The sequence below is a fragment of the Juglans microcarpa x Juglans regia genome, chromosome 8S (assembly GCF_004785595.1).
Source record: "Juglans microcarpa x Juglans regia isolate MS1-56 chromosome 8S, Jm3101_v1.0, whole genome shotgun sequence".
Lineage (NCBI taxonomy): Eukaryota > Viridiplantae > Streptophyta > Magnoliopsida > Fagales > Juglandaceae > Juglans > Juglans microcarpa x Juglans regia.
The window spans coordinates 3227444-3243481 of NC_054609.1; the positions used below are offsets into that span (position 1 = coordinate 3227444).

At 36.1% G+C, this 16038-nt stretch overlaps 2 protein-coding genes across 4 annotated transcripts; one reads left to right on the forward strand and one right to left on the reverse strand.

Moving 5' to 3' along the window:
• Window positions 1-117: 117 nt before the first annotated feature.
• Window positions 118-7551, forward strand: LOC121244746 (aminopeptidase M1-like). Of its 2 annotated transcripts, none has more exons than XM_041142952.1 (19): window positions 118-493; window positions 650-795; window positions 1024-1126; window positions 1415-1601; window positions 1682-1775; window positions 1957-2110; window positions 2230-2334; window positions 2451-2567; window positions 2677-2790; window positions 3341-3523; window positions 3675-3957; window positions 4034-4155; window positions 4273-4370; window positions 4974-5151; window positions 5229-5343; window positions 5429-5496; window positions 5610-5684; window positions 6866-6943; window positions 7066-7551. In XM_041142952.1, the coding sequence occupies exons 1-19, from the start codon at window positions 194-196 to the stop codon at window positions 7243-7245; spliced, it is 2700 nt and encodes an 899-aa protein (XP_040998886.1). In that variant the 5' UTR covers window positions 118-193; the 3' UTR covers window positions 7246-7551. The 2 variants fall into 2 exon arrangements, with proteins under 2 accessions (XP_040998886.1, XP_040998887.1); XM_041142953.1 differs by having other exon boundaries at window positions 356-493; window positions 610-795.
• Window positions 7552-8388: 837 nt separating this feature from the next.
• On the reverse strand, window positions 8389-14173 carry LOC121244458 (protein phosphatase 2C 53-like). 2 transcript variants are annotated; one of them, XM_041142533.1, is made up of 6 exons: window positions 13653-14173; window positions 12164-13392; window positions 11723-12040; window positions 11502-11607; window positions 8775-9111; window positions 8389-8651 (listed from the first exon to the last, which is right to left on the reverse strand). In XM_041142533.1, exons 2-5 carry the CDS (start codon window positions 13049-13051, stop codon window positions 8777-8779), a joined length of 1647 nt encoding a protein of 548 aa, XP_040998467.1. In that variant the 5' UTR covers window positions 13052-13392; window positions 13653-14173; the 3' UTR covers window positions 8389-8651; window positions 8775-8776. The 2 variants fall into 2 exon arrangements, with proteins under 2 accessions (XP_040998467.1, XP_040998466.1); XM_041142532.1 differs by having other exon boundaries at window positions 8389-9111; window positions 13875-14172.
• Between the last annotated feature and the right edge of the window lie 1865 nt (window positions 14174-16038).

Below are 16038 nucleotides of genomic sequence, written 5' to 3' on the forward strand. Positions count from 1 at the left end.
TTATATTAAATTTTTAATTATTCGAATATATGGGGATAGAATGAGAGTTTCGTATTATTGTATAATTAATAAATATTTTTCTCTTTAAAAAGTACAAATAAAGTAGTAGCAAAGAGTATGTCATCGCCAACGATGCCGTTCATGGCCTTTGAAGTCATGCACTTGCCATGGAAGACGTCTAATATAAGTTCCCATGCTCCCTCGTCGCTCGTACCATCAGTCTCTCTTTGCTTGTAGAGAAAAACCAGAGGAACAGAGTGCGCCGAAATTCCAAAGTATGGAGCAGTTCATTGGCCAACCTCGGCTCCCGAAATTCGCTGTCCCGAAACGCTACCACTTACGACTCAAACCGGACCTCACCGCCTGCAAGTTCGACGGCTCCGTCTCCATCTACCTCGACATTGTCGGCCATACCAACTACATCGTCCTCAATGCCGCCGAACTTTCCGTCTATCCCGGCTCCGTGTCTTTCACCAACCAAAACTTTTCCAAGGTATCTTGTTCACTTCAGTTCTCGGTTTGGTTGCTGTGAAATGTTTCGACGTCTTAGAAACAATGGATACCATCAATTGCAGCCATTTTGATTCAAACCTTTTTTGTGCAATCAAGCGCACTGTCTTTTGTGCTGAATGAATAAAATTTTGGGCAGCTGTTGGAGCCTTCAGCAATTAATTTGGTTGAAGTCGACCAGATTTTGGTTTTGGAGTTCTCTGAGACACTCCCGATTGGGATCGGGATTTTGAGTATCATGTTTGAAGGAAGTTTGAACGACAAAATGAAGGGGTTCTATAGAAGGTAGTGTTTAATGATTTAATTTCTCTGTTTGCTGTGACGACCCAGAGCAACCGCTAAACATGCCTGTGCTATCACAAACTCGTTAATTTAAAGCTCGTTTAGAATCATTTATAAATTACAGTTTCATCTAGTAAATAGTGCCAGTGTGCGACTTAGTTGTAGGGAAAGAATGAAAAATTATAAGTTGGCATAGATACCATATATTTAAGTTGTTATTTTTCTTTCCAGTACATATGAGCATAATGGCGAGAAGAAGAATATGGCTGTTACACAGTTTGAACCAGCTGATGCTAGGCGATGCTTTCCGTGCTGGGATGAACCTGCTTTCAAGGTGTTGCGATCTCTCTCTCTCTCTCTCTCTCTCTCTCTCTCTGTGTGTGTGCTGATTGAAGATCTTGTACTTCTTTGCATCTGTTGCTGAAATGAAATCTTATTTTCTAAAACACTTCATAATGCATCTGTCAAAAAAAAAAAAAAAAAGGAACTATCTTTTAGCTAGCTAGTGTTTTGGTTAAATACTTTTGGCATTGAAAATGGATATGCCTCGTTATGTTTCTAAGGATGCGTACAAAAGCTTATTTGATCCTTGTTTTCTGGCACTGGCTGTTACAACTTACAGGCTACATTCAAAATCACATTGGATGTGCCATCTGAACTAGTAGCACTTTCGAACATGCCAATTATTGAAGAAAAAGTGGATGGGCATCTGAAGGAAGTTTCATATCGAGAATCACCACTAATGTCTACCTATTTGGTGGCAGTTGTTGTTGGTTTTTTCGATTATGTGGAAGATCTTACTTCTGATGGTAAAATCATACTCTGTGTGGATTTTCTTGTGGTAGAACGATTTATGTTCTTGATAGTGTAATCTTGCATCTCTATACAGGGGTCGTAGTTCGAGTATACTGTCAGGTTGGTAAGGCAAATCAAGGGAAATTTGCATTGAATGTTGCTGTCAGGACACTCGAATATTACAAAGAGTAAGTTTTACCATCAATCACCACCGAATTAATGATCGCTAGTCACAGCATTACAACTTTTTTAGCTGAACAACACATTTTTAGAGACTAGATTGGGCTGCTAGTGATCCCTTCAATTATTACCCACCTGTGCTTATGCTGCCTAGTCGGGAATTCAGTTTAACTATGCTAGTTTTGACAGATACTTTTCTGTACCTTACTCTCTTCCTAAATTGGATATGGTTGCAATCCCTGACTTTGCTGCTGGGGCCATGGAGAATTATGGTTTAGTTACATACCGAGAAACAGCTTTGCTCTACGATGATCAGCATTCTGCAGCTGCCAATAAGCAGAGGGTAATTTCATGCTTGATGCTTTTCTTTTTGTTAGGATTTACTTTGGCCAATTTAATCTGAAGCTATTGGTTTAATCACAGCCCACAGAACAATTAACCATTACTTTTGCTACTGTAAAGGTCACAATTGTTGTAGCCCATGAACTGGCACACCAGTGGTTTGGCAATCTTGTAACGATGGAATGGTGGACTCATTTGTGGCTGAATGAGGGGTTCGCGACATGGGTGTGTTTCATGGGTCATATGTCTCATTACCATACCTAACTAAATGGCATACTTATATATATTATATAACAACTTTACTTATAAAATAATTATATACCAATTATCATATTTTTCAGGTTAGCTATTTAGCAACTGATAGCTTGTTCCCAGAATGGAAAATATGGACTCAGTTTCTTGATGAATCGACTGAAGGCCTTAGGTTGGATGGGCTTGCAGAATCCCATCCCATTGAGGTAATTTTGCATGGGAAAAAGGTTTTTTTTTTTTCCTGGGTATGAACTGCTTTAAGGAATTAGTATTTTTCTTGTTTGATCATAGCTCAATTTAAGCATATTCTTTTAGGTGGAGATAAATCATGCTAGTGAGATAGATGAAATTTTTGATGCAATAAGTTACAGAAAAGGTGCATCTGTTATTCGGATGCTGCAAAGCTATCTTGGCGCTGAATGCTTCCAGGTTGGTCCTTCGGTTTGTTACTTGTATATGTTTCTTGTGCAAGTTAAGATATTTCTCTTGATTGAAAAAAGAACTCCTGTTCCATCTGTATTGATTAACCGTTTTTTGCAATTTATTGGATTAAGGCTTACTTGAGTTGCGTCTGATGGTGGTTGAGTTTGAATCATAAGATGGCATCTATGAATATCCATTTCATTATGTAATATGTTGTCAATGTCTTTCTAAGAAACTATTAATCGATTCTGATTAGGAGAGCGGGAAAGTATCTCCTTGTTCTTTTTGCTTTCAGATGGCTTGGTAAGGAGATATAAGGTCGCAAAGAAGGTTTTTGATATCTGATAGCAATTGTAATTGTAGTTGATCAAATGATTATGTTATTGGAAACTAAGAAGCACAATATAGTTTGCTCATCTGTGGATATTTTGATGTAATTGTCTTCAGTTAATTATATATTTTTCTTGCATCTGTAATTTTCTTCCTTTTTTTTCCTTGTTTAATTGACAGTTTTGCTTCTTTTTTCCCCGTTTTTCTGATTTGTTTATGCAATCAGAGGTCGCTTGCTTCATATATAGAAAGATTTGCATGCTTCAATGCAATGACAGAAGATTTGTGGGCTGTCCTTGAGGAGGGATCTGGTAAGCCTGTTACAACGTTAATGAATTCATGGACAAAGCAAAAAGGATACCCAGTTGTCTCTGTCAGAGTCAAAGATCAGAAATTGATGTTTGAGCAGGTTTGTTGTTTCAGTGCTCTTTCGTGCATTTTCTCTTGAGATAATATATCTTAACTCAGATATATAGTCAGCTGTTATCATTTTGTACTATTCCAGTTAATGATATCTTTGAGAATTAACAGAATTCTGACAAATAAATGCAATATGGCAGTCTCAATTTTTGTCAAGTGGCTCCTATGGGGATGGACAATGGATTGTCCCAATAACATTGTGCTGTGGCTCATACGAAGTGTGCAAGAGTTCTCTACTGCAAACAAAGTCTAGAACTTTTCATATCGAGGAATTCTTGAGTGATAAAAGTGATGCAGTCTCTGTTTGGATAAAACTTAATGTGGATCAGACTGGTTTCTATAGGGTGAAATATGATGATGACCTTGCAGCTAGACTCAGATATGCAATAGAGAACAAATACTTCACTGCAACGGACAGTTTTGGTAATTTAGAAATTTGAACTCCTACTTGCTTATCCCACGGTAGAGAATAGCACTTAACAATATTTTCCTTTAATAGGCATTCTGGATGATTCATTTGCCCTTTGTATGGCTCGCCAGCAGTCTTTGACCTCGTTGCTTACCTTGATGGGTGCTTACAGGGAGGAACTTGATTATACAGTGCTGTCTAATTTGATTAGCGTAATGTTCACATCCTTGTATTTTCTAAGCTTGTTTCAGCATGCTTTTAGTTCTAATTCTGGTCCCAAGCTTGTTTCAGCATGCTTTTAGTTCTAATTCTGGTCCCTCTATTCACAGATAAGTTATAAAGTTGCAAGAACTGTGGCTGATGCAGTCCCTGACTTACTGGACTACATTAATCAATTTTTTATTCGCCTTTTCCTCTACTCTTCAGAGTAAGTTATCAAAAATAAATAATTGAAAATTCTAATGTGATCCTTGTTTCTAAGCCACCAGGTTCTACTGTTCTTTTGACATTGATCTCTTTGAAGTCAGTTATTTTCCATTTGATTGGGAAAGCTCTGTGAGGTGTTTAACTATCTGGTAATTTAAGGGACTGGAGCATACAAAAATACAATTCCAGTGATTCAGATTGTAAGATAATAATTTCTCTTATATGATGAATTATAATAATAAAAGATGCTTAAGATGCTATTATTGTTTAAGACTGCTGAGAAATACCCCGCCCCCAAAGAAAAATAATAGACACTCAAGTATTGTTTCCTTCCCCCTTTCAAGTTTGTAGGGAGTAGCTTACATAGTTTTAGTGCAAGATCTAAGATGTAGATGTTTCTAGCATTATGGAACAGGTGAGTTTGTATATGCATCTTCTTTCTCTTCTTATTTGAAAATTCTTCACAAGTTAATAGTGAAGCTAATAGAAACCCAGTTTGTATTGTTGACTGAATCAATGAGCATTCTAGAACTTCCCTTGAGCAAGATGGGTCTGATTTCATTCTACTATTTATTTTTCCTTTTATGCTGGTCATTTTTTGCAGTAAGCTTGGTTGGGAGCCTAAGCAAGGCGAGAGCCATCTAGATGCAATGTTGAGAGGAGAGATTTTGACTGCCCTTGCGATGTTTGGACATGATCTGACACTAAATGAAGCAAGTAGGCGTTTTCATTCATTCCTAGATGATAGAAGTACGCCACTCCTCCCTCCTGACATAAGAAAGGTTGGTAAAAGCACTGGTCAATCACTAGTATTGCTTCATTTGCAATTCCTAGATTTTTACACGGACTTTGGTTGCAGGCAGCATATGTGGCTGTTATGCGAAGAGTCAGCACCTTTAACAGATTGGGTTGCGAATCTCTTCTCAGAGTGTACCGGGAAACTGATTTGAGCCAGGAGAAAATGCGCATTCTAAGTGATAACATATCATTATTTAAAATGATGCAGAAAATCTAATTTTGTCTAGTATATTGAAATCATGTATACTTTTGTGTTTGTAGGTTCATTGGCATCTTCTCCAGATCCCAGCATAATTCTTGAAGTTCTCAACTTTTTGTTGTCTTCTGAGGTATCTGGGTTTTGTATAATTGTGGTGTTCAAAAGTTTTTCATATTAGTTGATAAATTGTTGTCTGATGGAGCTTGGGTTGCCAATGCTGACTTTACTTTCCACTTGATATAGGTTCGTAGCCAAGATGCTGTTTTTGGACTCACTGTTAGTAGGGAAGGACGTGAAACAGCTTGGAAGTGGCTGAAGGTAATGCTCATCAGTAATGTAAATAGCAGAAAGCATATTGCAGAATGTTCATGCGCATGCACTATATTTGCTTGATACATTGATCAAAATTGTCCTCAAACAATTAGGATACTGGTCTGAGATCTTGCATGCAATTTAAGTAAGAAAACGTAACTCAAGCAGACATGGTGAACTTGGTACTCACCTTCTTTCCTGAAAGCAATTGGCAGTGTGTTGCATCTGGTGCACTTGTTACTTATAGAGAGAGAGAGAGCTTGGAACCGTGCATTAATCTGTTAGAGAAATGAGGTGGTAGTGTGACTTAATGCTCTGCTAGGAAAATTTGGAATTGCTTCTAAACTCCTCCCCTCATCACTCCTTCCTCCCCTCATTCAGGAAGGGAAAAAAAAAAAAAGATAAATCAGAAAGGCAACTTGTAGGCCTCAGACATTTTCCTTGACTCCAAAGTAAGTTTTTTGAAGAGATGTTATGAACCTTTAAGAATGGTGTCGTCCACAGTTTTGGAATTTAAGACTTGAGTACTCATGAATCCAGTCCCATACGATTGATCAAAATAATCAGAGATGTTAGTTCCAGAGAAGATGAAGTCATCTGTGGAAGTGGCAGGTGACTTTTAAGTCTTGCTTGCTTGAGGTAGACTGAACAAAATATCCGTCAGGAGCTATAGGTTTTGTTATATATCTCAATTTTGATCAGCAATATCAAGGTAATGCACATCTATATCAGAATCACTAGGTAAAACACAAGTGCAGTTTAAATTAAGAATAAATCGCATGGACAACTATTTTACAACCTATTTTTACAACCTATTTTACTAACCCTTTTGAGTTTCCTGTCTGATTTGATTTATTCTACATAATCAACCTCCATTTAAAAAAAGGGCTGTGTATTTACCATTCATTACCTTTAATCTTCATTAGTCAATCTCTTTTAGTGCCAGATGAATTGACAAAGAAGCCAACCAAGGTGCCCAACTTTTGTTCAGAAACTCCATGAATCGAGCCTATATACATTTTTTTAACCTTATTGTTGCTGCAATCTTTATGTTTTAACATGAAGGAAAAGGAAACTTGTTCTGATTCTTTATGGCTGAGCCCTTGCTAGAGTATTTTTGATTGATGGGCAATATACCACTTTGTTTACACACTCTGTTTTCCATTTTAAATATGATGTGAATACAGGATAACTGGGAGCATATTTCACAAACCTGGGGTTCCGGATTTCTACTAACTCGTTTTGTCAGTGCTATTGTCTCACCAGTGAGTCTCTCTACCCCTTCCTCTCTTTTTTTGTTACAAATGTAGTGCAGAAATTAGATTCAGCTACAGTAAAGGAGTTAATTGTTAATTGTTTAATTGGTTTGGTTATCCTACTTTCCCAGTTTGCTTCTTTTGAGAAGGCCAAAGAAATAGAGGAGTTTTTTGCAAGCCGAAATAAGCCGACAATTGCTAGAACTTTGAAGCAGAGCATTGAAAGAGTTGAGATTAATGCAAATTGGGTGGATAGTGTTCAGAATGAGGAACGTCTGGCTGATGTTGTGATGGAACTGGCGCACAGGTAGAAAAAATAGTCGGAGACGTATGCTTGGCCTTTGTTCTAAACAAGGCAAGCCGATTAAATTTCACTGCTCTCATAACTTTAAAATCTGCCAGAACAGGGGTGGGCAATAATGAATCAGGAAACATTAGTCTATTAAAGATGGGTTGGGTTTGTTTCCAATAATGGCTTTTGCCTTTTTATTTTCCTTCCTTCTGTTTGTTTCTTGCATGGATGAAAGGGTGCTCCTCCCTCCTGTTTTTTATCTTGAATTTTATCATCTTTACTGAACTACGTCAATTTGTGTAATTAATGATGGTACATTCGAATAGAGTAGCTTTGCCTTTTTTGTAATAGAAAAATTCTTCTTATCAGTTACTATTCATCACCCCACACTCCACACCCTATGAAAAACATCCATACTCCCTATGAAAAACTCACACGCTACGAAAAAGCTATAAGTGTGGAGTGTGAAAATAAATAGTGATTAAGGCATATCATTCCTCTTTGCAGTATATGCAGAAACAACTACACCTCAGCCAGTACCTTTAACCAGCAGCAATGTTGCCAACCCAACCCATCTTCTTTTTTTAAGAAATATTTTAAGCTGGGATAATACATATTTTTATTAATTTTTTAAAAATTTAATAAAACGGCATTAATATATTTTTTTTTTCTAGATAATCATAACGTTTTATTCATAAAAATAGGCAACTCTCAAGTATACACGAAGTATACATAAGAATAACCTAATTAGAATTTACAATCGAAAGTTGAAGATCATGAACATTTAGTCCATTACAAATTAAAACTCTCGCCCATAAGAACAAAGTTTTAAAAAAGAAAACTTTAAGTTCATCCATTATTCTCTCACTATCTTCAAAACTTCTATCATTTCTCTTCCGCCAAATGCACATTAATATTGGATTCTTAACTCATTTTAAAGTAGAAAAATTCTTCTCATCAGCCACTATTCACAATCCTACACCTTATGAAAAATACCTCACCACACTTTATGAAAAAAAAAAAAGAGAGAAAGCTGGGTGTGGGGTGTAAGAGTGAATAGTCACCTTCACTAATTCTTACCACACCATAACCATCACCACCTCACAAAATAAGCAGAAAGTTCTAGCAAGGAAAATATCTAAGGAGACCAAAACTCAATCTATTTCCCTGAATCTGCTAATTTCGTTATAAAGTATCATGCAGTTGAAATAATAAGAAGTAAATACCTCACAGAGCCTTTTTAACTCGGAGGCATAATGAATACACTTTGGCCACAACGTTGAAAACATGGAATTGTCACCATCGACGGTCCTACAACAAGCTGCTAAGATTTACATAGCCAGAAATCGGCAGGGTGTGTACAACCAAGACTCTTTGAGACAGTGAAGAGTTCTTGAATCCTGGATGTTCTATGGAAAATACAGACTGCTATTCTCAATAAGCAATAAAAGCCCAGGTGAAAAACATATGGGCAGAACTATACTGGATCATTTTTCAGATTGTACAAACACATGGAGCAGACAGCTAATAGGAGGTTGGAGGTGTTACCATCATGTTTTGCTTTTGAACTTCCTTTGAGCTTTCAAATCTACTACGATCACACTGATGTTGTCCTTGCTTCCCTTTTGAATAGCACGGCTTGAGAGCAATTCTGCTGCCGCTTGAGCTGCGGGATCAATCCCTTCACCCCTTATAGTTGGAAGTGCAACCCCATTCTTCTTGTGCCACATAAGTATTCTTTTCCTAGCCAGGTCGCACACCTCTTCATTTGTCATGACATCCCACAGGCCATCACTAGCTAAAATAAGGCATTCATCATCTTTTGCCCGTGGAAGAAACATCACTTCCGGTTCTGGAATTATCCATGGTTTCAAGTATCTGTCACCTGAAACCAAAAAGCCAGCTCAGACAAAACGTTTCCCAGAAAATAAAAGTTCATACAAGCCTGTTGTATTAGAATGCATTCCTAGTGGCATGAAGTTCCTCACATAAGTCAGCAATAAGCAAATGCACAAAATGTGACAAAAGAACAGTGTTATACTGCCAATATTTTCCATTTGGAAAAGTCAATGGGCAGAATCCAAATAACTTTCCTAACTTGACATTTCAATCACCCTTTTGCACTTACTTGCAGTTGAATTTAAATAAAATTACTCATGTATGCGTCCTGTGTACTTGGCTATGCCAATTATTATGAATAAAACTTCTTGATTACCTATTAAAAGAAATATATTTGAATTTAAATCAAAGCGAAATTTTAGAAACCTTCTCATAAAATAGAGAACACCAAATAGTCATCCATTTGTATGATGTTCTAATGAAAGGATCCTTGACTTCTGCCACTTCCTTTTCACAGCTCTCAAAGTTGCGATTGTTCTCTCTCCATAAGTACAACATCAAGCGCAACAGAGTAAACTTGAGATTTTCAACCATCCAAATCTCGAATACAAATCACATGATGGAAGGTGTCATTTTACAAATCTGATCAACATAATAATTATCATCATACCAATACCAATACTTTTTACATTGCCACCACCATAGTCATCGCCACTTCCACGGCCACCGCCTATAACCAACACCATCATACGACTATTACCCAATCATTGCCATAGCCAATACCATCATCTTTGTTACTACAATAATACTCGAATTTATGATAAATGTGCCAATCAAATATGATTGTGTAAGAGTAATGTTATACACCACACTCTCATCCTATTTTGATCATACTAAGTAGTATGTGGTACATTTATCATCATTAGATGATAAAGAAGCATGCAATAAATGATCATTTAATGATGATAAATGTATTACATCTTATTTAGTGGGATGAAAGTAAGATGGTAGTATAATGTATAGAATTTTCCTTGTCATAGCCAACACAATCATCTTTGATACTACAATAATACTCAAATTTATGATTTTGAAAATATTCCTTCAAACAATGGAAATTTCGATAACATAGCTGATAGTCTCATAAAATTTTTTTATTAAGTAAACTAAAAAATTCTCTTTCTTTACCAGTAGTTAATGAAAAACATTCTCATCAGCTTTAATTACATCATTTTTAAATTTTAAGAAGATTGTAAATTCTTCATCCAAATGATCTAAAAGAGTGTTTCCCAGGATGTTCTATTCTATTTACCGAAGCCGAGCAGATTTAGAACACTTTCCATACATATCAAAAGCAACCCACAAAAGAGTCGATGTGATAGAACAGAGATTCCATACACTTTCTAATTCTTTGACAAGGCACGTGAGAGTAGGCACACTCAAGAGCGCAAGAACCAGAAACTAGTAATGAGAACTTAAAAGTTGCTTTCATACATAAACTGCTCAAATTTGGTCCTTCAAATTTCCCATCACTCCTCTCCTTACACAAATAAATTTATGCCGAATTCAGATTCTTCCAATCAGTATCCTAATTCAGCATCCGTCTGAAGCTTACACCTCAAGGAGAGTCCCAAGAAACCATTTTGAAGCTCAAGGGCATGCGTCACGCCTTACACCACCTAAAGTATCCCCTTCCCACAAAAATAATGACAACCAGAGAAAATAGCGGGGGGTAACTTTTGTCACAACATTGCTATTACTCTTTCTTTTTAAGCATAAAATTGGGCATACCTTTATCATACTTATTTAAACAAAAAATTAACATAAATTGTTTGAGTCCTTTACTATTTCCGGAAGTCATTAACACCTCACAGATCTACCCTTATTTTACTACCTTAAACTATCAAGTAATATCAGGCAACAGCTCAAATACAGAGCAAATGCAATGCATTCATAAACACCCCAGGTTGGCATCCAAATTGCAAGTGCAACAGAATTGGTATGACCCCCAAAATTATTTCAATCTAACACTGTCATATTGTGATGGGGTTGATCATCTATAACATGAAAATGAAAATTAGTGGACAGCATGGAGTCCTATACCAAAAGTCCAAGTGGTCCGACTATGCTTGTAGCCTTAAGGCCTCATTTGTATTTAAAACTCACCTTAACTCATCTCATCTAATCATTACAACTTTTTCAAATTCCAAAACAACTTTTCCAAATTTTCACACAAAATATAATAAATAATTCAACTTTTATTCTACTATTCACAAACCATCTCAACTCATCTCTGAATCCAAACCATTCCAGTAATACAAACTTGACTATAGCAATGTGCTCACAAAAGCAACCCCTTTCGAGGGGTGACATTTGGGAAAGTCAAAATCCAAAACATGCAAATGTAATGGCAAAAATTCATGGTGAAGAAGCACGCACCAATTGACCTTGACATTGCAAGAACGCCAAAAACACGATGCCCATTCCACTGTATAACCTTGCCTCCAGCTGCCTCAATTCTTGCATATTCATCCTCTCGGTTTGGCTGAGATAACATCAACAATAAAGTTATTAAATGGATATCAGTTATTATATGGATATCAGTTTCCTATATCGATAATTACTACAGAAAGGCACAAATTCTATTGGGGGCCTCTTACTTTGTGATCAACTGACAATGCCACAGGTTCTTTCCCACGACATAAAACTGCTCTTGAGTCTCCGCAGTTTGCTACAATGATATGTGACGAACAAATAACTGCAACCACAGCAGTAGAACCAACAGTTTCTGGAGCAACAGGCTCAAGACTAGCTTTTCCTCCAACTTCATCGTCAACCTTAAGAAAACAATCAGTGAATGCTTTCTTCCACTGCTCTTGGCAGTCTGCCTTCATAGTTCCATGAATTAACCCTTCCTTAACAAAATCTATCTCCTCGGCCAAAGTCACATGGATACGATCACGACAATAGTTTGCAACCTGAAAAAAGCAAGCACCTCATGCGACTAAATTACAAGTACGAAGACATTATATCATGATCCGACAGTAGCAAAAACAGTAGAAGAGACACCGAGTAAATGAAGAACATAAAATAAACGGTACCTGAGAGCCTCCATGGCCATCATAGACTCCAAAGAAATGAAGAGTCTGATGAGGTAAGCAATTAGTCATGTCATCATTTATCCTGTCGCCAATTAACATTTGAACAGGAATCTTCATAAAACGAGGTACAGCAGCAACTGCATCTTCCATCTCAGGTCTTCTTCCGCACATAGATATAACTCCCCAAAGAGGCACATAATCCACCTCAAAAACACTGCGGCCTGATGTTCCACTCGCCCTTCTTTCCAGAGGCAACTGAAGAACAACTCCAGATGGTTTCGGATTCGGATTCGGATCCGACCCATCAACAATCACAGCAACAGGATCACTCACTATCTCTGTCCCATCAGTTGGTTCCTCTGAATCAGCGGCCTTGGCAACAACATCAACGCCGCATCCGTATAAGCTCTTCTCAATGTTTATGGAGCTCAGCGTTATCATATCAGAAGCCTCGAGACTCATGATGTCCTCTCCACACAAACTACTGCTCTCACTCCCCACCGAAAAAGAACAAGAGATATCTAGAATCTGATCACCCTCCAATGATAAGGAATCATCTTCCACACTTTCCGTGGCTGTAACGTCGTCATCAGCAGCAACCCAAATACTTCCTTTTTCGGATACGATAGCCACCAAGGAATCCTCTTTCGACGCCATAGCAGCTGCAATACTAACTTCATTTCCCAAATCACCAAAATTGTAATCCCCATCACCACTGGGAACCGTCTCAGCGGAAGCCTTAGTTACAGAATCAGATAGCAAACCCCCTTTTTTGTCCGCCATTAGCTTAAGTCTAGTGACGTCTACGTGGGTAGCGATGGGTGGGTTATCACAGACCGAGTTACCTACTCCAAATGGTATCGCGACCGCCGGAGACATCTCCTCCATCAATATTCCTATCTAGGTAGCACAAAAAGTTACCTGTCATTTTTTAACTAATCCATTACCTCCCTTTCTGATTGAGAATGATCTAGGAATGTGAACGCTGGGTTTCAACGGAACATTTCCCATGCTTATGAAAATGAATTCAGACCAATAGAGGATGGAAGTTCAGCTGTATCTTGGAGCCAAATGGAGGTAAAAGTCAAATGGGTGGTCAGATCTGGTCAACAACAACGGATCCCAACTTCCATATATGGCAGTGCCGACTTAAAACTGAATGGCATAGAACTGTTCAAGCCTTATCAACTTTCTTCTTCTCTGGACTCTTCTTTATCTAACCCCATCAACTACAATGAGAGAGAACAACCACAAAAAGAACCTTAATGGACACACAAAAACCAAAACCAAAAACTAAAGAAAAGGAGAAGGAAAAGGGGGGGGGGGGGGGGGGGGGGGGGGGGGGGGGGGGGGGACAAGACAAATTAAATTAAATTTGAAACCAACCCATTATCCCAACAAGAAAGAAAAAGAGAAAAGCGAGTCATGAGAAAGAAACAAAGAAAGGCAGAGTCCCAAGAATCATAGGAAAACCCTAAAAAGATGGCACCTTTTTTTTCTTCTCCTCACAAATTACTTGGGTTTCCCTACTTCCCTGGATCTGAGGCAACCCATCTCAGCCTCTTCTACTTTACCCAGCCCCCTCTCTCTCTGGGTTGCTTTCTCACTTATTTCTCTGTTCCAGAGACTTTCTGGAAGCCCAGTACTGAATCAACGAAAAGGAAGAAAAAATCAAGGAAAAGGATATTAAAAGAAAGGGTCGGTTGCTCACCACAGAAAACTAACCATACTATCAACGGAAGACTTCATTTTCTTTATATTCTTTTTTTGGTGTTGAAACATGGAAAGAGCAAGAAAGGGAGTGGCAAAGAAAGAGAATAAAACATTAGAAAATTGCATACTTTGTAGAAAAGCAAATTGAAAAAAGAAAAGGCAAATAGAGACAGTGAGTGCTGCGTGAGTGAGAGGGATGGATGCCATGGACAGATGTCAACTCCAGAACAGCATCTTGAAGCATCTCCACCACCCATCGCCCATGGCTCCCTCCCTCTTTCCAATCCCAAACTCCCATCACCCAAAAGCAACTTTTCCTACGCCTACATGACAGTATGATTCTAGTTGGATTATACGTAACGGTATGATTCAGACCAAAGGAATACGACCTTGTTTGTTTTCATAATTTTTATTGACTCATCTCATTTTATTTTATTTAAAAATTATAATTTTTTTATATTTTTATATAAAATAAAATAAATAATTTAATTTTTTTAAATTATAAAATAAAAATAATATTAAAAATATATATTTTAATAATATTTTATTTAATTTTAAATTTAAATTTAAATTCATCTCAACTTACCTAATAGTGATATAATCTGAAAACAAACTATGCCTACCTCTCTGTACGTCTAATTCTGACTATGAGCGTACCTTTGGAAAGAATTCGGTGTAAAAATCACTTTTTTACACACATTATTAATAGCATTCACGTCAATCTAGCTGAGTTGACTAAAATCGAATGGGGCTAGAATTTAGAGAGGGGATTGGAATTAATATCTATCTCTATTTTGATATTCGTACAGTCGTAATATCTAAGTATCATTTAATCATATTAAAAAAATAAGATTTATTATTTAAAAATTAATTTTTTTATATAAATTCCATATTTATGTTTTTTTAAATAACTATAAGACACTTAAATACTCACGATAAGAATTATTATTTTTTTATATTACCTATACGTATTATTTATTTTAAAATTTTAAATTAATAAAAAGAAATAAATTTAATTATTTATCAATAATACCGATAGCGACCTCAGTTGAAAAAAAAAAAACCTTTTTTATTCAATTTAGTTGAATGTATTTTATTTATGATGAAAGAAAGCTACATTTAAATCACATCATAAACTCTTTGACCATATATGTTATCTTAAACCGTATTTCGTAGTTTTTGTTAGATGTATTTTGTTTAGAAAATTGAATCTATTTCCTGGATATAAATTAAGAATAATGCTATTTTGATACCTTATTTTCACCCCTCATTTAGATATTTCATATATTTTAATTTTTTTATTTAATAATTAATGAAGTGATTATTAATGGATTGATATTTTTTTATATTTTTTAAAAATATTTTAAAATGATAAAAAAATATAAATTAAAAAAATAAAAAATTGATTTTGGCCTAACGATAACTTGTAACATATATGAGCAGCAGAATAACACCAATCATAAACTAAATCCTAAACTCTAACATCTCCTCTTTCCTGTGAGACCCATCAATACATGATTTCACCTACTGAAAAAATAAGTTTATCATTTTAATTCGAAGATGGAATATAGAATAGAGTCAAACGTTGGAATTCAATACTATTTCTATGACACTGTTTGATCTTTCCCATGTTTCAATATACTCTTGTCAATACAATTTTGTCTAATGAATTAATTAGTATATCTTTGTTCCTTTGTGTTTAAAAAATAAAAAGAAAAAGGTGAAGTATAATGATGCCAAAAAGAAAATGATAAAAAAAAATGCTAATTGAATCTATAAAAGAGATTGACCTTTTATTTTTTTTAAATGTTTAAAGATATATAAAAAATATTAAAAAAAAAAGAAGGAAAAAAAAATGCATTTACACATATCGGTTGGACTCTTCAATTGAATTATCAGTTCTTATAACACTATCCAAAAAAAAAAAGCAATATATGCTATGATCTTGAGAGTTAAAAATTTAATTAAATTAATATCTAACCGTCTTAATTTTATAATACTATTTTATATATTTTGAAAAGCAAACATCAACATCCAAACGATAAATAATTCATGCCATCCATTAAAATAAGGATGATGATGTGTTGAAAATGACCAAACGAATTGGTCGGTTAATTCAATAAAGAAATGAAATTGGACAGATTTGAAGACTCTATGTTATT